At 34.7% G+C, this 27,351-nt stretch overlaps 1 protein-coding gene across 2 annotated transcripts; it reads left to right on the top strand.

The window, feature by feature from the left end:
• Window positions 1–4,042: 4,042 nt before the first annotated feature.
• On the top strand, window positions 4,043–14,252 carry LOC143248453 (menorin-like). 2 transcript variants are annotated; one of them, XM_076496828.1, is made up of 3 exons: window positions 4,043–4,559; window positions 11,273–11,505; window positions 12,124–14,252. In XM_076496828.1, exons 1-3 carry the CDS (start codon window positions 4,412–4,414, stop codon window positions 13,255–13,257), a joined length of 1,515 nt encoding a protein of 504 aa, XP_076352943.1. In that variant the 5' UTR covers window positions 4,043–4,411; the 3' UTR covers window positions 13,258–14,252. The 2 variants fall into 2 exon arrangements, with proteins under 2 accessions (XP_076352943.1, XP_076352944.1); XM_076496829.1 differs by lacking the exon at window positions 4,043–4,559 and adding an exon at window positions 9,898–10,095.
• Window positions 14,253–27,351: the final 13,099 nt, after the last annotated feature.

Below are 27,351 nucleotides of genomic sequence, written 5' to 3'. Positions count from 1 at the left end.
TAAGGGATAGCAACCTTAACACATGATGACCAAACATGGACACTAACAAAAGATATAAGGGATAGCAACCTTAACACATGATGACCAAACATGGACACTAACAAAAGATATAAGGGATAGCAACTTTAACACATGGTGACCAAACATGGACACTAACAAAAGACATAAGGGATAGCAACCTTAACACATGGTGACCAAACATGGACACTAACAAAAGATATAAGGTATATCAACCTTAACACATGGTGACCAAACATGGACACTAACAAAAGATATATGGGATATCAACCTTAACACATGGTGACCAAACATGGACACTAACAAAAGATATGAGGAAAAAGATACAAACTTCACAAAAAGCTATGGAAATAAAAATACATCATATAACACTACAAGACGGATGGAGAAATGACAGAATAAGATAAACAATAGATATAATAGATGCAGTATTGTATCTATTAAGATACTGTATTGTAAGATATTAAAATATGTATATTGTAAGACCTAAATGGAAATGGGCTGAGAATGTATGAATGTGTTCCAATAATAGGTGGACATCAAGAACAATGTGATGACAGCTTAGAATAGAAAAAGGATGAAGGGACGATGAATACAGTGTGGTACTGGACTGATCTGTCCAACAAGAGATGACTTAGATAGATAGGATCTAAAACATCCCAGTGATGTTAAAAAAGATGTGTTCTGTTTTCTATAGAATTGAACTAAAACTACAAAATGAGAGAGAGAGAGACAAAACACTGTAGAATATTTACCTACTTCACGAGAAACGAAAACATGCTAATTTTTGATAGACATTGTCACGTGTACAAGACAGAGCTTTCATTGAAGATAACACAAATTCCACTACTTTTTTACTCTATAACTGGATACAGAGGTTTTATACAGTCACGTCTATAAGTGTTACATTCCATTTGTAGTCGGAATAAAACGCAAACTCGAACATAAAAATGCTATGGGTGCAATGCTAGATAACATAACTAGAGGGCATGTTATAACATAGGGTTTTTCTTTCATTATATTACACTAGCAAAAGTAACCAGATTTGCTGAGATTATTACGTTGATACATTCGAGATGGTCAGTGTGTGTATTCTGAACTTATTTTAGAAGAATTGTCAGAAATATTTTAAAATTTTTTTATTTCCCAGAAACATAAAAAGTAGTAAAGAAAATACAGTAAATTAATGATTATTTATTACCAAAGAACTTTATAATATGTTATGGTCTCACGCGAAGTGACTTAAAGTATTTGTCGAAAGTCCTCAGCCAACAACAGAGGGACACCTTCCATTATCTTATAGGTAATTAGAGATGCTACTCTATGTCACTTTATCTAATCTATATAAAAAAATTATGTCACGTTTGATTTCTTGAAATAAGAAAAATCGTAAAAGCCAAAATACATTTGTTCAGATAGAAGAGTTCGACTACTGGCGGCTCGTTATAATTTGAGTGCAAAGGATCCGTGAAGAGTGGTGTCATGAAACCTTATAAGTGTAGTGAATGTTGTTATGATTTCAAGAAATTAATAAACAAACCTAAAGTAAAGACACATTGTGTAATAACAGAGCCTAGAGCCAAGTGCTCAAAGTATATTATGAAAGTAAAAAATAATGATTCAATTCTAAACTTAAATCATTTCTGAATTAAGCACGTGAGTGTCTGTTGGTACGTGATTTCTATTTGTAATATAAGGAACCATATTTTGCATATGGTTTTTCACTACATTAAAAAGATTCATACATTAACATATTTAGGTAATGTAAGTAATACTTGGATGCACACCGCCAGTATGCTTGCAAAATTTCAGATGCCTATGTTATTTTCCTTTGGAGCTATGGTAACCACACTTATTTTCTATGTGCTTTTTCGCTAGATTATCTCATCAAAAAGAAGCACACGCACGAGGATAAGTGATAATACCCAGCTGCACACCCTCAAGGTGCACTTAGTATGGGTGTAACATTTCAGATTTCTAGGTTCTTCCCTTGGAGCTTGTTTGTTGTGAATTATCAAAACCTTATTTTTAACGTTATAAATTATTTAACGTTCAGAATTATTACTGAGTTACAAGCGGGTTTCAGAAATAGCTTATAGACCTTGAATTTATAGACAACTAGTGTGTTGTTCTCTATTCTAACTTCATCTTAATAACATTATCAATATAAAAGGCACCTTGTACGATGCACAAAACCTACTAAATTTTTTCATTATTAAGATTTTAATACTGACACGCGTTACAAAATAGTTTGGATTTTGGATTACACCACATTAATTAAGTCTAAGCGACATCTCACTTACATGTGATTTAAACTCCTTTGTTTTCATCTGCCAACCAGAAGCAGCACCCCTGCCACAAGTGCTTTATTCGGTTCAAAACCAGAATAAATAAACTGGCAATCATTTAACAAGGTTAAAACTGGAAGTACAGAGCTTCTTCGACAGTGTTAAGTCTCAAACCTTGGATTACCATAGTCCGAACGCTAACCACTACCGTGTTTCTCCGATAATAAGACCTACCCATAAAATAAGACCTAGTGTGATTTTTGGGGATAGTTTTAATATAAGCCCTACCCTTAAAATAAGCCCTAGTTAAGAGTGGCAGGAAGAGGAAAGAAATAAAAAAAATATTAATTTATTAATTAGTTTAATAGTTAGTTAATTAGTTTGTTTAAGTATTAATCAGTTAGTTTAATAGTTTAATAATAGTTTATTTTAAATGGTTAGTTTAATAATAGTTTATTTTAAATGGTTAGTTTAATAATAGTTTATTTTAAATGGTTAGTTTAATAGTTTTACTTTATAACTTCATTTTTTTAATATATCAAAATAAGACATCCCCCGAAAATAAGCCCTAGTGTCATATTTTGGAGTGAAAATTAATATAAGCCTTGTCTTATTTTCGGAGAAACACGGTAGGTCATTCTCCGGTCTCCAATTGGTCAAAATATTACTTTGTTCTCTTGTTTCTAGGATTATTTCATATATGATACTCATGTTCTACTGAATATGCATTAGGAATATAAGTGGTTAACTTTCAGCTTCAAGATTAGTTCATTCATTGGTGTTATGTGTTCAGGTCAATCCCACTATTCGTTGATAAAGGAGTTGTCTCGGAGTTGGCGGTGGCAGGTGAGGACTAGCTGACTTCCCCTCAGTCCTACACTGCTGAATTCGGAAAGGCCAGCATATATATAATACATTTTAATATTTCTATAGCACAACACGAAAATGTTGCTAGAATAAATCTAATAATTTTTCAAAAATTTAAGAAATTAATAGAAATACAACCAGCGGGTTTGTTTTCAGTTTTGGTTTCCTCTTCATTGCATGTTATAATGACCTACCTTTGCGTTATAAAGTAACGGCTAGTTGCATTTATGAGACTTATTTCTTACTGTCTCTCTCAGTGGAATTATAAGATGAGTAATTCACGCTCTGCCCGCCACTGAGGAGGGGGTTAAAACTTATTTAATTATTTTGAAACACGATAATTATACATGAATGATCGCAGCTTATGTATAAAGTAGAACCAAGTAAATAACATGCATTATTTTTGTACACAATTAAAACAACATTAATTAGTAGTTTTTAAATATTAATGACCAAAACAATTGTGTACAGGAAAACGTTTAGTTTTATTTATTTTATTTTACTACAATCATGAAACAAAATGTTACTATCAGGTATTTAGTTTCTGTTTTTGGAATTTCGCGCAAAGCTACACGAGGGCTATCTGCGCTAGTCGTCCCTAATTTAGCAGTGTAAGATTAAAGGGAAGACAGCTAGTCATCACCACCCACCACCAACTCTTGGGCTTCTCTTTTACCAACGAATAGTGGGATTGACTGTCACATTATAACGCCCCCACGACTGAAAGGGCGAGCATGTTTGGTGCGACGGGGATTTGAGCCCGCGACCCTCAGATTTCGAGTCGAACGCCTAAACCCACCTGGCCGTGCCGGGCCTTGAAACGTCACTCTAAGGAAAGTAGTTTCTACGACGAGCACGTGAGAAACTTACGGTTCACGGAACCGTGCAACACACGTGACAAACTGTAGTGGTACGACGTCTCTTCAAGTGCTCGACATCAGTAGGTTAAAATATTTCGGGTTCTAAACGTCAAGTTTGTATAGTTCTTTGAAAAAAACAAACAAACTGGACATTGAAGTGGATATCGTTTGTAGAGGGCGTTCAGGTGTAACGTTCGGTGATAGTCTAAATTTTAAAAACAGGACAGAAGCAGTTTTGTAGACAACAACGAACAAAGAAACTAAGGCCTGAAAATTTAGTGTTACCAGTTCTGTGAGTATTTCTCATCAGGAAATAGTTCGTTATTTATTAGGACACTCAGGTGACCACGAGAGGACGTTGAAGACACAACAAACACAATGTTTATCTCCTCCGCAATTCTAATACTGTTACTGAGCTTTGAAGGACAAACGGAGGCATTATCAAAATCAGTAGAACCCGATGCCAGTGACGTCACTTGGGCTCATGCAGTAAACAGCCGCAGAGAACTGGAAAGACATCTCGCAAGTACGTGGCATTGTATATTTACACAACCGTACTTTGTACGAGAAAGGTTGCGTAACAGTTAATGAACTAAATCATTATTAAATTATATTAAATTACCTACATATTGTATTATTTACTGCGTTAATTATTACTTATTCATAACCTGTGGGTCCTAAGTAAATAACAAGTTGTGAAAAAAAACTATTTTCAATTTTTTCTTAAATTTTTCTTTCGACTTCTGAAAGATTGTCTCACATTCTCCGATCTTAATTAATTATCTTATTAACGAGAAAATAACTCCAGCTCAGGATTCGTGTCTAAGAAAAAATATATATTAGTTTACTTGTTTCTTGTTAAGTGACACAATGGACTATCTGAACTATCCCCACCACAGGTAACGAATTCCGATTTTTAGGGTTATGAGGTCATAAGACTTACTGCCTAAGTCATTAGGGACTATGCAAGAAGGTTCCGTTAAGTGTGTACAATCTACAAATGTTGTGATGATAAAATAAGAGGTCAAAGTATGATCTTTACTACAATGTACAGTTAACTAACGAAGGACCTTGAGGGTAAAATAAAACCGCATAAACAGTCGGTGAAAAATTCCATCTCTTTATGAAACAAGTTGTGGCTTAGTGTTTGTCGCACCAGAGAGTCTAATGTTCATGTTATGTTACCACCGAAGCTAAACTGCTGTAGTTTGGGGCAGTGTATGCGTTATAAGAGTAACTATTAAATCCCATTATTCTGTCATATAAGCGCTGACAATGGTTGTTATTGAAGAACTGTTTCCCTCTCGCCTTATCAGTCAAACCAAGACAAAATCCTAGGACAACAATCAAGCTACATTCACAATGTACACATTGTACAGAGTCAGGTCATAAAACTTGTCAAAGTTATCGCTTTTACATTCTTGTTATCATAAACTAAATAATCATTAAATGACTAAATAAGTTAAATAACAACATGAACAGTATTGTATATCCTACAGAAACAATGTGATATTTGTTTTGTTACTTTAATTAGTTACATTTCGCTAAATATGCTTAAGTTAGTATAAAGAGTTGATGTAGTTATGTGCAGACTTATACATAATGAACCAGATGCAATATTACTTGTCTAAATATTTACCTTGAAACAAAAATAATATTTACAAAACCAATGAAAGTGATATTTTAGAAATTTAAAAGTAAAACTAACAACCAATATTTTGTAAACGTTTTCTCGAATAATTGTATGAAAACCTAACAACTTATAAACATAAAACAAAATACTTTACCTCCGTAGACCCGGCATGGCCAGGTGAGTTAAGACATTCGACTCGTAATCTGAGGGTCGCGGGTTCGTTATTATGTGATGGTCAATTCCACTATTCGTTGGTAAAGAGTAGCCCAAGAGTTGGCGGTAGGTGGTGATGATTAGCTGCCTTCTCTCTAGTCTTACACTGCTAAATTAGCGACGGGTAGCGCGGATAACCCTCGAGTAACTTTGCGCGAAATTAAAAACAAACAAACAATTTACCTCCGTTTACCCTGTATAACCCTGGTTGACTCGCCAACATCAAGTTTTATATGTATGGGCCAGATTCTTTACAAGAGGTGTTTGTGACTTGTTGGCAATAAATTTAAACAATAAACAAATAACGCACAGTTTACTTGTTTTAAAACAATAAATTATAATAAAATAAATAAATAAAATCGTGGCAGATATTCCGATTTAACACTTAACATCTCAAGAAGAGATGCAAAGCAATCGAGGGCGCTCAGAAGAGACCTGTTCTTCGTCCTACTCGTGAAGTTAAATTCTGGGCTAGTGATTATTGGCTAAACCGAAAAGATTTAAAGTTAACGAGATTATGCTGCAATCTGGTGGAAAAGGTCCGTTGGTGGTCCACGAGAGGTTAAATATTGACCCCTAAAATATAAAAAAACAACAACACAAGAGGATAGGGATCTGTAGATCAAAAAAAAACCTCAGCATTTGCTGGGGGGGGGGGAAACGAGAGTATCCCGAGAAAACCGGGGGCGACGAATAATCTATCCTGACCGTGCCCTGATGTTGCTGAAACGGAAATCATGGTTAGTAAAGCTTTTGAAAACAAAAACTCAAAAACATGCACAACGGTAAAACACAAGAGTTAAGTCAACGATGGGTCAAAAGACCGATCTAAGGCATCAGGAGGATAAAGATAGGCTGTTCGTGGATATAAAACAATTCTATCTGTATCGATGAGTCGTTCTATTTCTGTCTGGGTGTCTTCTTACGAATCTGTTTGTGTCTTCTTGCTAAACGTGATGTTGTCTGTAGCGGTTGATACGTCTGTAGTCTTAACGTGCGTGGGTTGAGTCTGGCATGAAGTTGTCTTCTTTGGTTTTGGTCGCTGCTGAAGAGTATCCTTGGCTTTTTTCTTAACATTAAGTGTTGAAATGCTGCTGGCAGCACAGATAATGGGCATCCATGGAGATGAAAAGCTTACTGGACGGGGGGTACTCTGGTTGACAGACTTGAGATGTTGAGGTGGAGATGGTGGACGCCGGGGACGTTCGGCACTCAAATAAAAATATTGTATGGTACATCCATGGATAAGTATAAAATACTGTATAGTACATCCATGGATAAGTACAAAATACTGTATGGTACATCCATGGATAAGTATAAAATACTGTATAGTACATCCATGGATAAGTATAAAACACTGTATAGTACATCCATGGATAAGTATAAAACACTGTATGGTACATCCATGGATAAGTATAAAATACTGTATGGTAGATTCATGGATAAGTATAAAATACTGTATAGTACATCCATGGATAAGTATAAAATACTGTATGGTACATCCATGGATAAGTATAAAATACTGTATGGTACATCCATGGATAAGTATAAAACACTGTATAGTACATACATGGATAAGTATAAAATACTGTATGGTACATCCATGGATAAGTATAAAATACTGTATGGTACATTCATGGATAAGTATAAAATACTGTATGGTACATCCATGGATAAGTATAAAATACTGTATGGTACATCCATGGATAAGTATAAAATACTGTATGGTACATTCATGGATAAGTATAAAATACTGTATGGTACATCCATGGATAAGTATAAAATACTGTATGGTACATCCATGGATAAGTATAAAATACTGTATGGTACATCCATGGATAAGTATAAAATACTGTATAGTACATCCATGGATAAGTATAAAACACTGTATGGTACATCCATGGATAAGTATAAAATACTGTATGGTACGTCCATGGATAAGTATAAAATACTGTATGGTACATCCATGGATAAGTATAAAATACTGTATAGTACATCCATGAATAATTATAAAATACTGTATGGTACGTCCATGGATAAGTATAAAATACTGTATAGTACGTCCATGGATAAGTATAAAATACTGTATGGTACATCCATGGATAAGTATAAAATACTGTATGGTACATTCATGGATAAGTATAAAATACTGTATGGTACATTCATGGATAAGTATAAAATACTGTATAGTACATCCATGGATAAGTATAAAATACTGTATTGTACATCCATGGATAAGTATAAAATACTGTATAGTACATCCATGGATAAGTATAAAATACTGTATGGTACATCCATGGATAAGTATAAAATACTGTATGGTACATCCATGGATAAGTATAAAATACTGTATGGTACATTCATGGATAAGTATAAAATACTGTATAGTACATCCATGGATAAGTATAAAATACTGTATAGTACATCCATGGATAAGTATAAAATACTGTATAGTACATCCATGGATAAGTATAAAACACTGTATGGTACATCCATGGATAAGTATAAAATACTGTATAGTACATCCATGGATAAGTATAAAATACTGTATGGTACATCCATGGATAAGTATAAAATACTGTATGGTACATCCATGGATAAGTATAAAACACTGTATGGTACATCCATGAATAATTATAAAATACTGTATGGTACGTCCATGGATAAGTATAAAATACTGTATAGTACGTCCATGAATAATTATAAAATACTGTATGGTACGTCCATGGATAAGTATAAAATACTGTATGGTACATCCATGGATAAGTATAAAATACTGTATAGTACATCCATGGATAAGTATAAAATACTGTATAGTACATCCATGGATAAGTATAAAATACTGTATGGTACGTCCATGGATAAGTATAAAATACTGTATGGTACGTCCATGGATAAGTATAAAATACTGTATAGTACATCCATGGATAAGTATAAAATACTGTATAGTACATCCATGGATAAGTATAAAATACTGTATAGTACATCCATGGATAAGTATAAAATACTGTATGGTACGTCCATGGATAAGTATAAAATACTGTATAGTACATCCATGGATAAGTATAAAATACTGTATGGTACATCCATGGATAAGTATAAAATACTGTATGGTACATCCATGGATAAGTATAAAATACTGTATAGTACATCCATGGATAAGTATAAAATACTGTATGGTACGTCCATGGATAAGTATAAAATACTGTATGGTACATCCATGGATAAGTATAAAATACTGTATAGTACATCCATGGATAAGTATAAAATACTGTATGGTACATCCATGGATAAGTATAAAATACTGTATAGTACATCCATGGATAAGTATAAAATACTGTATGGTACATCCATGGATAAGTATAAAATACTGTATAGTACATCCATGGATAAGTATAAAATACTGTATGGTACATCCATGGATAAGTATAAAATACTGTATGGTACATCCATGGATAAGTATAAAATCAGCTTCCTCTTTAAACAATAAATTATAACAAGTTAAACGTATACACATATATAAGTGTTAGTTACGCTGTTGGTACCACAGTTGTCTCCAGAGGTTTAAATGATTGTCTGTTTTTGTCAAAGTCCACACAGTCGTCTGGTTAAATTATTGTAGAACAATTTACAAAATTAATTATTATTCTGTTTTCAATCATTACAATAAAATCTGTGATAATTTTATTTTAAAAACTGCTACTATATGACATGTATGGTTAAACTCACTACCACGCAGTCTAGATCTGCCTTTCTGTCTACTAACTTTTAGCTAGCTACATAACTAATTGGAACTACATTTTGTATGCGTATTTGTAGTTTGGCCGAGCCATATCACTTCCTACACAATACGAGATATGATGCAATAAAACTAGATCAAAACATAGAAGGGTTTAGTAATATGACGCAATAATACATGTTCCAATTCACAACAACTGAACTACACAAAGCGTGATTTGTTACAGAATTTCACGCAAAGCTACACGAGGGCTATCTACGCTAGCCGTCTCTAATTTAGCAGTGTAAGACTAGAGGGAATGTAGCTAGTCATCAACACCCACCGCCAATTCGTGGTTTTCTCTTTTATCGTTACGGATTTACCGTTACATTATAATACTCTCACGGTTGAAACGGCGAGCCGGTTTGGTGCGACGAAGATTCAAACCCGCGACCCTCAGATTACAACTTGAGCGCCTTAACCACCTGGCCATGCCAGGTCAGTATGATTTACACACAGTTACGTATATAAATCTCCTATAAACTATTGCTTCTAAAGATAACTAAAGTTAACATTCGATCTATACTTAAGCTATGTAAATCTTGTTTTTTGTTTGTTTGGAAGTTTCGCACAAAGCTACTCGAGGGCTATCTGTGCTAGCCGTCCCTAATTTAGCAGTGTAAGACTAGAGGGAAGGCAGCTAGTCATCACCACCCACCGCCAACTCTTGGGCTACTCTTTACCAACGAATAGTGGGATTGACCGTCACATTATACACCCCCACGGCTGGGAGAGCGAGCATGTTTAGCGCGACGCGGGCGCGAACCCGCGACCCTCGGATTACGAGTCGCACGCCTTACGCGCTAGGCCATGCCGGGCCATGTAAATCTTAACATAGGTGTTATACAGTAGTGTATATCAGAAAACAAACCATTCTGCAAAGTTTGATTGTAATTTTGTTAATATCTGTTTATAACATTATTTTAAATAAACGGTTCACCTAGCTATAAATACCCTTTTCATCTCTATTAAATATTTTTATGTCTAATACAATCGTATTTTCCATTCCCCACACAAAAAATCAAATACGGAAATGATTTTTTTATTTAGTTATAGTTGTCGTATATTCAAGAACACTGTTTTAGTCTGTGGTAGTATACTAACAGGTGTAGATATGGAGACATTCCACGCTCTTGGCTTCATATTATGCTATTGAATCGTATAATAGCAAGAAGTACACAACTTCTGTGTTTGTCGTTTTTTACGATAAAAGATGATGGAGCCCCATGTAATTAACAGATAGATGAGAAATTCATTGCATTTAAGTGAATTATGTGTGCAGCTTAAATTTTATAAATAATTCCAAACTAGTTAGAAACATCCTCCACATTCCACTATGGGGTGATAAATCCGCGATATTAAGAAAATATTTAGAAGTAAAAGAGTGAGGAAGTCTCAGTAAAATAAACCAATAGTCAGATAAAAAATTAAAAATAACATATATTTTTGTTTTTCAAATCGTACTGTAGATGTCTTTTTAATTCATAAAAACAGTTTCGAAGCAGTTTTACAATTACCTACGAGAATGGGTTTAACCCTAAATAATTATACAGATCAATCGACTTCATAACTAAATCAGTCAAAACCTTATTTTTGTTTTTGATATTTATTCCAGGTGATGTTGTATTTTTGGAAGCCGATGTTTTGTTAGGTCACGTAAGAGGCAAAGAATCAGGTCCGGCTGTTCCTATTATGGCTCATCCTCCCTTGAAAACATCGGACGTTACCCTGGAAGATTGGATTGACGCTGTCATAGCAAGTAGAAAGAGAAAGGGCGTGAAACTTGATTTTAAAGTACTCGATGTTTTGGAAGAATCATTAAAAATTTTGCAATCTCGTAAAGAGGAGGTTCGTAATGTCCCCAAACAGTGATATAGTATACTTTAAATATCATTGTGATATCCTAGTGGCTTTACGACTTAAATAAAATTAAATAACCGCTGCTAGTAAATGGTCATTCAGGGGCTATTTTAACGTGTAACTGGTGAAGTTAAACACGTTCAATGTACAACTAAAAACTAGATTTATCCAGTTTTATTTTCGCATGTAAATATCGGAGACCTGGAGAACCAAAAAAAGTTTCTATACAAATGTACATTACACGGTATTATGTAGATTTTATCATCATTAGATGAAAATATAATAAAAGTTTCTTGAACATCTAATACAATACATTTTCACTATGCGAAAAAATCGACATTGTATCTCATAAATTAAGTCGACAACAAATAAAGAGGAACATAATATAATGTCCAGCACTGTCAGTGGAACATTATAATGTGGTACACATTTTAACTTATGGCTTGTGCATCTCTGAAATTAAAATAGCCCCTGTGTTCAGTGTTGAGTTTTTAATCCTGCATGAGTTAATGTCAGAAAGTTTTACAAATAAAATTAGTTAGGGCTGATATTTAAATGTTTCATTATGTGATTTGGTAATGTATGACATTTTGTCTTACTGTATAGCTTCATCAACTCTGGTTGAATGCTGATATTCTTCCCGGTCCAGTTGATGCCAACACACGTCCTGTTAATGCCAGTTCATTTCTGTATTTGTGCAACCGTTACTTTCCCACAGCTACGCTCTCTGTAGGGTGGACAACACAATTTAAACCTAACGGCACTTACCTTTGGAAACACGTCCACCAGATGGCAGAATTGTTAAGATGCACGAGAATTAATCAGCCGGTTACATTTCCGGTCCGTGCTGCATTTGTTGGGTTCTCTGTACACAAACTACAATGGCTTGTTAACGTTGTCCAACATTCGACACTGACAGTATGGAGTTCCTCTTTGGATGTTGTAGATGTAAAAGATCTACTGAAACTGCGAAGTTTACTTCCGAAATCAAAAGTCTTTTACGACTTGCCTGAACCTTTGAACTCTTCCTTTCAATCCAAAAAAGACTCGATAAAAGAAATTCAAAAACTGCCCACATTTGAGGAATCAAGTTGGTTAATTGTACGATTCAATATGAATGAATCTAACTGTAGATCAGACCCATTCGTTAGCCCACGTACTGTTTTGTTCACTGGAGGCGACATGTTTTCGTATATCACAAAGAAAACTTTTGAAGTTGATTCCTATACGTCGCTAGAGATTGGCTGTAAAGTTGGTTATTTTATAACATCTGAATCAGCTAATGCAAGAAGTCACGAACTCGAACCTCCCAATCTGAAGTTTTTACTGCCCGGATCTTTTTCTGTAGTAGCGGATGAATATATACAAGAAACTTTACTTTCTGCTTCAGTGTTCAGTAAAGAATTTAACAGATCAGATTCAGAAGAATTATGTTACTTCGTGTCAATATTCGTAAAAACTGGAGTTCAAATAAAGACGTGGAAAGTGTCTTGTGAATCCGACTATATCTCTATTTTATCTTCATCTAAACAGCCAATCACGACTTATGAAACTTCCTTTAATGTTTCCCAACCAATAGGAATAGGTTTTATGTTTGAAGGAAAAGGTTCTGATGGTGTAGTTGTATATGATGTAGAAATCAAAGGGAAACAAGCTGGAGTTAACTATGCTGTTTATGTTCAACCAGAGTTTGTTGTGTTTCTGATAACCTTGTTATGTACTGTGGCACAAAAGTTTTGACTACGATATTAGTAAAAAACAACAACAGATTATATGTATCAATTCATAAGCCTAACTATATTAGATATAAACTTAATTCAACTTTATCTTCACAGAAAAGTAATGTAAACACATGAAAAATTGTCATAAAAGAAGAAACAAATCTTTCTTTGAAGTTACAGTTTGACTAAATATTAAACATAAAATGTACCGAAGTAAATGTGATTTTTTTGTATAAATTATTTTCCTTGTGTTATTTAACCTCAGATGTACAGATGGAGGCCATATTGATTCACCTAAACTATTTATGTAAAAAGTTATTTGTGGTCTCGTAACTTTATTGGTTACAAGCCCTCTAGTAACAATATAATTTTATAAGAAATGAATGAAGAAACGACTTTAATGTTGTAATACTCACTGTATTGTATGTTGAAGATGAATAATTTCATACAATATTGTTGTTATAACAAACAAAAAGTTATTCAATGTAATTAAATGAAAGATATGACCGGTTGTGAAGTGTAGAAAAGCAAGTTGTTAATTTGAAGATTCAACTTAACCAGGAGTCCAGAATAAGCAAGAACGAAATAAATTAATAAATGATAGAAAAACAGGTACGCAACTTACCTGGTTGTATTAATAGATTTATTGTAGGCCTAAATGAGGTTTTATTTCTTACTGGAATAGGCGGTGAAACTAGTGTAGTCCTGGAGACGGATTTCACCCCCTTTTTTAATAAATTACTAAAGTTATCCTCTTCAAAAAATTATTACATTAAAAACAAAGTAAAATTGGTAAAAAGCAAGTATAATCTAAAAACTAAGGCGGGTTGTATTTTCTAGTATTCTTACGGGCTCAATTTAATTTAGGATTTCTTTTGGAAAAATCAGCAAAAGTACGTAAGGCGACCCTCGTCATTTCGCCGCCTATGCTCATTGGACGTAAAGAAATACTTTTCGTTTGAACCCTATAAATCCTGTATTCAAGTAAAATATTAAAATTCAGTGTTTTCGAAACAAGATAGTTTTTGTTGTTCCTTACATAAAGCACCTTTTTGTGTGTACTATATGCGGATGTTTTCGTATTATTTATGAACAGTTAGGTTACCGTAATCACTTTTATGCCTCGAGTCGCGTGGTATGGTTAATGCAGGGGTTCCCAACCTTGGCAGGGGAGTCGCGTCGCCTTGTTAGAAGTAGCTTGGGATAGCATTAATTTTATTTCATCAATTACATTTTCATGCTCTTACATTTTGTTTTGTTTCGGTGCAAAGCAAAACGTGTGCTACGTTAGTTCAATGTCATTAGGTGATATTATGGGTGTATGTATGCGTGCCTGTGAGTGAATGTGCCTGTGTGAATGTGTATGTGTCTGCGACTGTATGTATGTGTGTATTAGTGAGTAGCGAGTATGTGAGTGCACGCGCATGTACGTATGCTTGTGTGTCTGTTTAGCTGTGATTAAGTGTGTGTGTGCTCGCTGTCGACACGTGAGTCACATGTCCGTTGCTGATTGGTGGATGACGAATCGCGCGACTGGCCACGCTCCCTTCCCTCCCAATACTTACCCCATCATTACTCTACCTGCACCCCCCACAAGTAGTCAGTGTAAGATCTACAGTTGAAAAAGCGTACATTTTTATTTTATTTTAACAAGGAGATAAGTAAGCAGTAGAGGTGAGTTGTGTCCATGGCTAAACGGCGCAGATACTCAGAATGCTATCTCAACATTGGCTTCACCACTGTGCTCGCCAACGACGGCATCGAGAAACCACAGTGTGTTTTGTGCCATGCTGTCCTGAGTGCAGAGTAAATGAAACCATCAAAACTCAAGCGTCATCTCGAGACGAAACATCCAGAACACGCAAAGAAGGGTTTGGATTTCTTCAAACGGCATGAACGGTGTCTTAAAAGCCAAAGAATCGATAGAAGTGGGTCGTTTCAGCAGCAGAGTGCAGCCGTAGTGGAAGCTTCATATGAGATTGCATTCGAAATTGCTAAACAAAAAAAGCCTCAAACGATTGGAGAAACACTTCTTAAACCCTGCATGATGAAAGCAGTAAATCTTATTCTTGAAGAAGCCAGTGCAAAGAAGGTGCAGCAAGTATCCCTGTCAAATAATACTATACAGAGGCGCATTTCTAAAATGTCTATGGATGTGAAGGAACAGGTTTTGACTGAAATTAAGGGTTCCCCTTTGTTCTCCTTTCAGCTCGACGAGTCAACAGATGTAAGTTCATGTTCTCAGTTGCTTGTCTTCGTGAGATACATTAATTCAGGTGACATCAAAGACGAATTCTTATTCTGCAGTGCACTTGAAATCACAACAAAAGCTGATCATGTCATGGAAAAAGTTTCAACTTTTTTTCAAGACGAAGATCTTCAATGGGAAAACGTGTGTGGGGTTTATACGGATAGGGCACCGGCTATGCTGGGATCGAAATCAGGATTCCAGTCGAGTGTGAAGAAGCTAGCACCTCAAGCAAAGGGCATCCACTGCATGATTCACCGATATGCTCTCGCCAGTAAGACTCTCCCTGCCTCTCTGCAGGAAGTGTTTGAATCTGTAATCAAAATTGTAAATTATGTGAAGACTCAAGCACTCAACACTTTCCTATTCAAAGAACTATGCAAAGACATGAATGCTGACCACGAAGTCCTTCTCTTCTACACAGCAGTACGTTGGTTGTCGAAAGGAAACGTTATTAATCGTGTCTTTGAAATGAAAGATGAAATAAAGCTATTCCTGAAGACTCAAGAAAGGAAAGATCTTGTAGCTCACTTCGAAGATGAAGCATGGAATAAAAGGGTTGCGTACTTAGCCGACATTTTTGACCAGCTGAACAAGCTCAATTTGAAGCTTCAAGGAAGGGAAACACATGTTCTCCTTTTTCAAGATAGTCTTTGGGCCTTTGTTTCCAAACTGCAGAACTGGCGTCGGAAAACCAATCTTGGAAACATCGCTATGTTTAAAAAAACTTTGTGGAGTGACGGATGAGTCTCAGATCCAACTGGATCAGTTCCTCAAGGATGAGATTACCGAACATCTTCAGTCTTTAGAAAAGGAAGTCGAGCGTTATTTCCCCTGAGCTATCACAGGAACAGGAGGCCCTGGTAAGGAACCCATTTTGTACTGAACTTGATGTATCCAGCATCCCAGATGATATCCAAGATGAATTTCTGGATGTAAGGAACGACTCTTCAGCTCGTGATCTCTTCAAGGTGAAATCCGTGACTCAGTTCTGATGCGCTATGTATCAGTCATACTCCAAAGTCAGCATGATAGCTTTACGTGTCCTTGTTCCTTTTGCTTCTACCTATTTGTGTGAGGCAGGATTTTCCACTCTTGTCAATATAAAAACAAAGAATAGGAACAGGTTGAATGTTGGAGATGACATGAGACTGGCTCTAACAAACGCTCGGCCAATAATTTCAAAGCTTGCTGCTGAAATGCAACATCAGGCATCTCACTAGTTGGGTTGGATAGCTGTTCAAACCTATGTTAATATTATTTTAAGAAATATATGTTCTTTTTGTGAATTCAGGTTGGACCAATGTAATTTAATTTGCTAATAAATAATTACAGAATTTTTAAGTATTTTTTGTAGATGTTTCTTTCCCTCTCCTTCACAGAAAATAAAATAAAAATTAAGCTGCTGATAGTAAGCCCTAAGTAGGGGGTCACATGGGTTTCAAACTTTTAGGTAAGGGGTCGCGAGTGCCAAAAGGTTGGAAACCCCTGGGTTAATGGAATCATGGCATACCAGATCACAAAAACTATAGGCATGTTTGCACTTGCGTTCACAGAATATTGAAGATATGTACTAAATAGGAAGACAAAAAATGAATTGTTATCAATTAAATTTGTAGCAACTAATAGAATATTTAACCCACATATTGTACATAAAGCAGTTAATAAATTTACTACTGTAATAAGAACTGATTAAAATATTATTTAAAAACCTAATTACGAAAATAAATTAAAAAAGAAGCTTTCATTTTCTCTATATTCTAGGTTTAACTAATAATGTATTTAAAGTGTTTAGAAAACAAGAAATATTTCATCCTATATTTACACCGATTGATAAGATAGACCAAAGATAACACACAGTTAATGGAAAAACAGAAATATATGAAATTGAATGTGAGTGTAGAAATAAATATACTGGACAAAGTAAACGTAATATAAAGTATTGTTTAATGGGGCGTAAAGGATACGTAAGTGTGTGCGTTTTCTTATAGAAAAACTACATCAAGCTATCTGCTGAGTACACCGAGGATAATCGAACTTCAGTTTTCGTGTTGTAAATTCACAGACTTACCGCTGTACTAACACGGGACAGATACGTAAGAAATAATAAAAACAAAACCAGAAAATTCAGCTATAGCAAAACGCGTACATGAAACACAACATACAGTACTGTGAGGTCCCCCGCTGATACAGCGGTAAGTCTATGGACTTACAACGCTAAAATCAGGGGCTCAATTTGGGAGATAAAACAAACGTAATATTGGCTTAACCAGAAGGTATTATATTTGTTGAATTCCACGTAAAGATACTTAAGGTCCAGTTGTGCTAGCGAACCCTAATTGTGAAATGATAGGCTCTTGGGCTATCTTTTTAAATTAAAAATAGTTATAATGTTTTTATAATATAGTTCGCTGTGTTTAACTCGATGTTCAAAAGTAAGCGGTTTAACAACTGCGCTGCTGCCATCTAGGTATTAGTAAAATTTGTAAAAACTAAAAGAGTTGTTATTTCAAAATATCTCATAATTTGTAGTTTATATGTGTCATCTGAAACACACCAAAACGATTACATTCTGATCATTATTTTAAAGATTGTGGAAGATTTAGTTTCAGGGAAGAGAAATTAAACGTAAAGACAATATAGATATCTCCACCGATAACCCAAAGACGATATAGATGCCTCCACCGAGACATTTCCAAAAATAATGTATAGTTACAAAACCTAGTGAAATGTGAATTTTGGGAAAGTCTTGAATTTGTACAAAATGTGATACCGTGCATAACAACACTTTAGACTAATTGATGGAGGTGTGTAATATGAGTTTACACATTTGCTAATGTTACATAACAAAGATATTCCTACTGGTGTGACAGTTATGGAAAGAAACATAATTTCTTGTAAATTAATCCCTGAAAGTAAGATAACTTATAAACTAACCCTTGAACGTAACTAACCCTTAAAACTTATAAACTAACCCCTAAAACTTGTAAACTAACCTCTAAGTATAAATAAACTGAAAAGGTCACAAATAGACAAAGACAGCCAATGGTTCATTAGTTTCTTGTCAGAAACATGTACTCCACACATTTTTCTGTGTTTGCTTATGAAAGTTTATAATAAAATCACATAGATGGCAATACCAGTGCGTCTTGTGAATGTTTCCGACGATTCATATTAAAAACATTTAAATTTGGAAAAAAACAAAACAAAAAACAAATCAAGACAACCATGACAGTGATTTAACGATTGTTTAATTTTTATAAGTATTTCAATAATTTTAAAATAACGCTATTTAACTGACTCATAATGTTCAGCTGCTTATAATATACGTATACATAGATGTATAAAATGTGTTGTGTGTGCCTATAAAAATCATAACTCAGAGTAATCTTTGTAACAAGGAAGTGAAACCTCAATACTTTGAATAATTACATCTTCCACATAAGGTTTACCTGACTATCTCAGGTACAGTCATAAGGTTTACCAGACTATTTGAGGTACAGTCACGAGGTTTATCTGACTATCTGAGGTACAGTCATAAGCTTTACCTGACTATCTGATGTACAGTCATAAGCTTTACCTTACTATGTGAGGTACAATAATAAGTTCCAATTTGGCTGTACCTCATAAGTTTTAATTTGACTGTCTGAGACACAGTCATAACTTTTATTTGACTATGTGAGGTACAGTCATAAGTTTTACTTTTTATACAATAACTTTAAAATCCTAACAATAATTTTCTGAACTACACACTTATACAGTATGAAAATAGACTTCAGAAAGTAGATCATGTTTGTACTATAAAACATGGAGAAGAGATCGTAATGTTCTAAAGAAAACAAGAGGGAATCTTCAACAGCCGCGGCACTTGAAATTCTTTTAGACAGGGTTAAAATAATTAATCTATAGGACCTTTTTTTCCTTTTTATCATTTGTATTTTTGTGAGCCGGGAATGCCAAACGTGGAGCACGTGTACACCTGATTCAATTTTATTACTCATCAAAATCTCTACTAACCTATTAAAATTATTTCAGGCAGGATTAGGGTGAATTAAGCTATGAAATATTAGGCGTGGTCAAATACATCAGTCGAAAGGGTTTGACCTACTCAGAACAAAACTGCAATTCTATCTCAATTTTGTTTTTGAATTTTGTGCAAAGCTACTCAAGGGCCATCTGCGCTAGCCGTCCCTAATTTAGCAGTGTAAGACTAGAGGGAAGGCAACTAGTCATCACCACCCTTTGCCAACTCTTGGGCTACTCTTTTACCAACGAATAGTGGGATTGACCGTCACATTATAACGTCCCCACGGCTGAAAGGGCGGGCATATTTGGTGCGACGGGGATTCGAACCCGCGACCCTCAGCTTACAAGTCGAACACCTTAACCCATCTGGCCATGACGGGCCTTTCTATCTCAGATCGGTCAAAAATGATGGAGCTATGAGCTAAAAGTTCGTACTTGCAAAAATAACAATAAAAAATCAGAGCTATTCTATGAGCCACTATGCCGTGGCTGAAGAGCAACCTTTAAAATATTTCCAACCAAACGACGTAACAGTGGAATGAGATGTTCTGTTTTTAGCTTTGAAACAGAAAACAAATTTGGCATTCTCTGTTTTTGAACCTAGAAAATGTTTAATACGAAAAAATGTTGACCTTAACATTATCTAATTGGCCAAGATCTTATTTCTAAATTGAAAGTTTTTGAGCAATGAAACTTTAAGAAAACACATTTAATAAATAAATGGTTAGGTGGATAATATTACTGCCACCTAAATGTACCAGTTTAGGGAGTTTATTATTTATCAAAAAACGTTGTATTTGGCGACAAAAATAACACTGTGACATTCACTTTTAAAACTATGATACATTTAGCGCTGTAATTTTATAAGGATATATTACGCTTAGGGATTTCGAGTTGACTGTCTGTATATTTAGTACGATATGTGCTTATAGTAATAAACTGATATTAGTTTCCAATCTGGGTTAACTATCTACTTAGAGCAAAACTAAGACCAACTAATTAAATAATACTTTTATGACCTTACTTAAAGAGAATAAAATTCATTGTTTCACAAGTTTCGTACCCTGCTGTTAACGATGAGAGATTTAGGTTAAACCTGAATCCCTAAATTACGTTGACAATACAAATTATAATCTCTGTAATAAAAGTTTTAGGTTGTCCAGAAAGAAATGTCGTTTTTGAACTGCGAAGTTCAGAAAAGTATAAACCAGTGTTGTAAAACATGCTTTAATCAAAGTAGAACAATTTGCTTCAACGTGTAACAATGCTGTTTATGTCCCTGTCGTAGAAATCAGAGTTTCTATGGTCAATGAACTCCCTGAAAGCTTCTTCTGTAGCTGACTGGTTTTGAAAGCGTTTATTATTTTAAAAAAAAAGTTGTCAAAGTGCTTGAAAAAATGAAAATATTTAGGGGAAAGGTCTAGGAAAGAAGGTGGATGAGACAGAACCTCGATTTCCAATTTGTTCAATTTTTGGAGCGTCATCCTTGACAGGTCTTATAATGCCAATTTTGTTGATCTTCAGTCAGCTCATGCTGAACCCACTTATCCAACTTTTTCGTCTTTTTAATCACACTCAAATAGTTGGCAATGCTTGATTTGCTTGTGCCGAGCGTTTTCTGCAAGCTCACGTACTATTGTGCGAGAGTCTGTCTCAACTGATTCCCTTAATGTGTTTTCATCTAAGATTGGCTTCTTTCCACGACATTCGTGATCTTCAAAACTTTCATCTTCATGTTGAAACTTTTGGAACCAATGCTGAACTGCACGTTCAGTGAGAGACCCATGGCCGGATGCCTAATTGATGTTCAGTGTAGTTTCGGTAGCTTTTCGTCCAAGTTTGAAGTCGTACAGGAAAACCAGACGAAAGTCCTTCTTGTCCATGCTGTCTTGGAGGCTGGATTATTATGAGTAGAGTAGAAACAGCAGACAATTGAGACATCTTGTCAGCGACAAACGTTGGATTAAACCAACGATATGTTACTTAATATTCAGCTTGTTAATCTTATCGTGAGAATTCTGACACTTAGTTCTGGAAAACTTAATACAATAATGAAAATTCATATCAAAATAATAATAATCAGCTATATTACACATCCTAACCAATACTGTTAGTGAAAAAGACGATAAATGAATAAAGTATACCACAAATATTACTGTAATCTGTCGGTAATTTAATAATACGATCTACGTATTAAGTAAAACAAAACAGTCACTGTGAACACGTCTTGATATTTATACCACAAAAGTAGTTTACTATAAACATAACAACGTATTAAGTAAAACAAATGAGTCACAGTGAACACATGTCTTGATATTTATACTACAACAGTACTTTACTATAAACAAAACAACGTATTAAGTAAAACAAAACAGTCACAGTGAACACACGTCTTGATATTTATACTACAAAGGTATTTTACTATAAACATAACGACGTATTAAGTAAAACAAAACAGTCACAGTGAACACATGTCTTGATATTTTTACTACAAAAGTACTTTACTATAATTATAGCTACGTATTAAGCAAAACAAAACAGTCACAGTGAACACATGTCTTGATATTTATATTACAACAGTACTTTACTATAAACAAAACAACGTATTAAGTAAAACAAAACAGTCACAGTGAACACATGTCTTGATATTTATATTACAAAAGTAGTTTACTATAAACATAACAACGTATTAAGTAAAACAAATTAGTCACAGTGAACACATGTCTTGATATTTATACCACAAAAGTACTTTACTATAAACATAACAACGTATTAAGTAAAACAAAACAGTCACAGTGAACACATGTCTTGATATTTATATTACAAAAGTACTTTACTATAAACATAACTACGTATTAAGTAAAACAAACCAGTCACAGTGAACACAAGTCTTGATATTTATACCACAACAGTACTTTACTATAAACATAACTACGTATTAAGTAAAACAAAACAGTCACAGTGAACACAAGTCTTGATATTTATACCACAAAAGTACTTTACTATAAACATAAGTACGTATTAAGTAAAACAAAACAGTCACAGTGAACACATGTCTTGATATTTATACAAGAAAAGAAGCATACGATAAACATAACTACGTATTGCCACGATATGTTTCAATTTTATTTTACTTTGTGACCCGTCATGGTCAGGTGGATTAAGGTGTTCGACTTGTAAGCTGAGGGTCGCGGGTTATAATCTCCGTCGCACCATATATGCCCGCCCTTTCAGCCGTGGAGGCGTTATAATGTGATGGTCAATCCCACTAGTCGTCGGTAAAAGAGAAGTCCAAGAGTTGGCGATGGGTGGTGATGACTAGCTGCTTTCCCTCTAGTCTTACACTGCTAAATTAGGGACGGCTAGCGCAGATAGCCCTCGTGTAGCTTGGCGCGAAATTCAAAACAAACAAACAAACAAACATTTGTTTTACTTCATCTTTAATTTTGGTACTTCACCTTACGGAACTAAGTTAAGTTAGGACTCAGTTGTTTTTAAAGTATAAATACGGAACGTGAGTTAAGTATCACCAGGAGACAAGAACCAGATATAAGGTACTTGTGTTTTCCATTTTACTATCCTGTCGTGGCCGCCTATATTCATAACTCTAGAATTAGGCAAATTAGATTTTCTAAAATCACGATTATGTGTGTCGTTTAACACAGACACAGACTAGCCAAACGAGAAATTGGTTAAAATTATGTTGGGCCCTCTTGTAAAAAAATTGTAGTTGTTATTTTGATGAGAAACTTGTGACCCCCTTTTAGTTTTTTTCCCGATAATATTTTAGAGTCCAGTCCACCCCTGGTTTAACATGACAGTGTGAATGAATGGTTTTCCAAAATCTGGTAAAGAATATTCATTGAATAACATATAAGAAGGATAACCAATGCAGTGTATGCTAGATACACTAGAGGACGCTTGAAACAAATAAGTGTTAGCCTTTTTAATTCACTGAAAATGAATTTATAAAAATATTGTGTTAATTTTAATATTTAAATACAGTATTTGTACGCTCAAGTTTTCAGAAGTTAACGCCAAGCCTAGATGATTGTAATGCTAAAAGGTGGGTTTCGTACCAAGATTGAGAACAGCACAGTTAGCCAAATATGTTGACTTGTACTTAACTACAACAAAACGAAAAGTAAATTTGAATTTTTTGTTAATGATTCTATTTTACGATGTAAAGACTTTTGCCCTTCTTGTTTTAACAAAATCTCTTTCGATTTTAACTCCTTTTTGAGCATTTCTTTACAGAAAATTTAATTTCATTGGTTAACCATTTTTACCAATATACGAAGACTAACGGAAAGTGTCGTGCCGTGTTAGAAATAATCATGTTATATTCTGGTCATCCAAGACCGTGAACATCAAACCAGGATGAAATACAGAAAGGCTTTAAGCGGAAGAACTGCCGTTATTCGACCCCATAAATCACTCCCCTGTAATGTCTTTTAGTATCACCAGTAATAACCCCCAGGAAATCGCAAATGTTCCAGAAAATGGCCGAAGTAAATTTTAACTTCACGAAATTTCACTTTCTTATGTGTCGCAGCGTAAAGAAAGAGCGTAGAAGCCCTAGCCGTTATTTTTTAATGACACGTGTGAGAAATGTGCTGCCTCCCATACAGAGCCTCCATCTTCCATCTATCAAATGTTTAGGACACACCTGTAGGTTTAGATAATCCCTGGACAAACAAAAGCTATTAGGATTCAACTAATCTATTTTCCAGTACAGTGTCAGAAATTCCAAGGATTACGACAGTAAAGTCACACGTGCACCATTTATTATCAGAGGTTGGTTTGTCAGGAGAAATTCAGACATTACAAAAAATTCTTATAATAGTCTGCATGGAAAACCCCAAAGTAAACAAGAGGCATTTCTCTAGCAAAAGTTTATTATATATATATATATCTGAATGTATTAAATACAGAAATACCAATTTGCAAGCTGTATTATTTAATAACTAAGGATAGCCACCCAAACATACGTTGATATTACCCATTCACGATATTCATTAATACATTTTCTAAATATTTATAAATCTCCACTTTCCTTCATTTTTTGTATATCACATACTGAAGGTACGTGAAGAGTATTGGTATTCATATTTCTGTTTGAGCTAGTAATTCATTTTAAGGTTTCTTAACATTCGGTTGCCTTCCAGTGGCACAGCGTGATGTCTGCGGACTCATTGTTTGTTTTTTTATTTCGCGCAAAGTTACACCAGGGCTGTCTGCGCTACCAGTGTAACAGTGTAAGCCTAGAGGGAAGGCAGCTAGTCATCATCACCCACCGCCAGCTCTTAATTTACTCTTTTTAGTGAGATTGACCGTCACATTATAACGCCCTCACGGCTGAAATGGTAAGAATGTTTGGTATAACGGGAATTCGAACCCGCGACCCTCAGATTACGAGTCGAGCGCCAGGTGCTCAGTTGCGGGGCCAACTGCGGTCTCGTACCACCAGAAACTGTATTTTTATATTCGTGGTGGGCAAAGCACAAATGGGCTTTTGTGTGGCTTTTGATTAATTCCAAAGAAACAAAGAACATTCAGTCTGCTAATGAATGAAACCGAACTTGTGAGGTATTAGATAGACTGCAGTGGAGAGTTGTCTTGATGTACAAGTTGGAAAAAAATACAATTGATCTATTAACCTCGTAAACCGCACCTTACTCCCCCTAAAAAACACCAACAACAATACACACACCTCACATTCATAGGGGTTTGACATCTTCACGAACATACAATTGATCTATTAACCTCGTAAACCGCACTTTACTCCCCTTAAAAAACAACAACAACAATACACACACCTCACATTCATAGGGGTTTGACATCTTCACGTACATACAATTGATCTATTAACCTCGTAAACCGCACTTTACTCCCCTTAAAAAACACCAACAACAATACACACACCTCACATTCATAGGAGTTTGACATCTTCACGTACATACAATTGCTATTTCACCCTTAAAACACCACATTAGCCCCTACAGCTAGTCTCTACAGCAGTAGCTCCTGTAGTCCCTACTACACTTTAAACAAATTCTGCCCTAATTTATATGCAAAAACGGCTCGTTTGGGTTGAGAAAATATTTTACATAGAAGAGCGAACAACGTTTCGACCTTCTTCGGTCATCGTCAGGTTCACAAAGAAAGAGGTAACTGACCGGAAGCTGACCACATGTTTGAAAGGGGTTGTGTAACTGTGTGTCGAAATGTAGAGGGCGGTATTAGATGTTTGAATATATAATTTTATTTATTTTATTATATTAATATAGGTATAAAGGCGTTCCTTTATATTGGTTTATTTTGGGTTTAAGTTGTTGTATAAGTAAGGCTTCTTTAATTTTGCGTTTGTTAATGTTTGTTTCTTTATTTAGTATTTGAGTGTTTTCTATGGTTATGTTGTGTTTATTTGACTTGCAGTGTTCGAAAACGTGTGAAGGTGACTTTTTATGTTCTTTGAATCTGGTTTCGTCGGTTAACTTATAAATTTCCAATTGAAATACAACATCCTCAAGTCTCCATACTAACTAGTACAAAGTCTACCCGCTGGAAATAAATTCGGTAAAAATTTTAGCGGAATTTCTGTTATACTTTTACTTTAATATTTGCATTTGTTTCAGTTTCACGCATGTGACGTATGTTGTTAAACATATATTTCGCAAGTCCCCTCTGTTCTCTAACTTTATAGAAGATTCTCGAGTGTAAGAATCAATGTTTTACGAAAACACTAACGTATTTTTGAATATTGTTGAACATTCGAGAATGTTACCTTACCTGTTACCATTATGTCTGAACTAGCATACCGTACACCACTATTAACAGTACACGCTCACACGATCGTTAAGAAACTAAGAAATTTAAACCAACGAATTATTAATAGAAGAAATGACATTTATTTTATTCAACAATGTAGAAAAGAACAACTAACCCCTAATTTTGTAAAGGTAAAACTTTCAAAAAATTTTAATACATGCACAAACATTATCCAAAATTTACAGAAAAAACTACTTAAAGCCATGTTAAACACAAAATACAAAGAACTACATGACTTACAAAAACAAAAAATAACCTAGACCATCAACTGGCATGCTGCATTAAACCAGAGATTTACGGACTTATACAACGAAACATAAACCAAATCAATACTAAGAACGACAGAGACAAAAAAGATCTGCCACAACAAAAAACTAGAAAAACTAAGATGCAAACAACAGAAAAGACACCAAAACAACAAACCGTTGACTAACCTCATAATTAACAGATCCGACCGTCAATTAAACACAGACGAGAAACATCTACTTAACAAATGACTCAACTTCGCAATAGCACCTAGGTACATTCCAACCATAGAAATCAAAACATGTTTAGAAGACATAGCCAGGAGACTTGTGATACTTTCTACAGAGAAGAAAAACAAGGAAACAACCAAAAACAACCAACAGAAAGAAGACAACTTAGATAATTTTATTGACATCCAACAGCCAAACTTCCCAGGTAAAATTACAAATTTATATTTTCCAGAAACACCTAAAAACAACATCTTAAACGATTTTTTTCAAAGAAATTTCTCACAAAACCATCAACATAATTTCACAAAACAGAAAACTAAAAAACAACCTTACAAAAAGAGACATTAATTCCATTAAAAACCTAAAACAAGACAAAACATAAAAATTCTAAAAGCAGATAAAGGTAACGCTATAGTCATAATGAACACGAATGAATACATCCAAAAAATGAATAACATCCTATCAGACACGAACAAATTTAAACCAATACACACAAATCCAACAAAGACACACGAGACGCAACTGAACAAAT

This window comes from Tachypleus tridentatus, chromosome 4 (assembly GCF_004210375.1).
Source record: "Tachypleus tridentatus isolate NWPU-2018 chromosome 4, ASM421037v1, whole genome shotgun sequence".
In the NCBI taxonomy this organism is placed as follows: Eukaryota; Metazoa; Arthropoda; class Merostomata; order Xiphosura; family Limulidae; genus Tachypleus; species Tachypleus tridentatus.
This window is presented reverse-complemented; position numbering and strand designations above follow the sequence as displayed.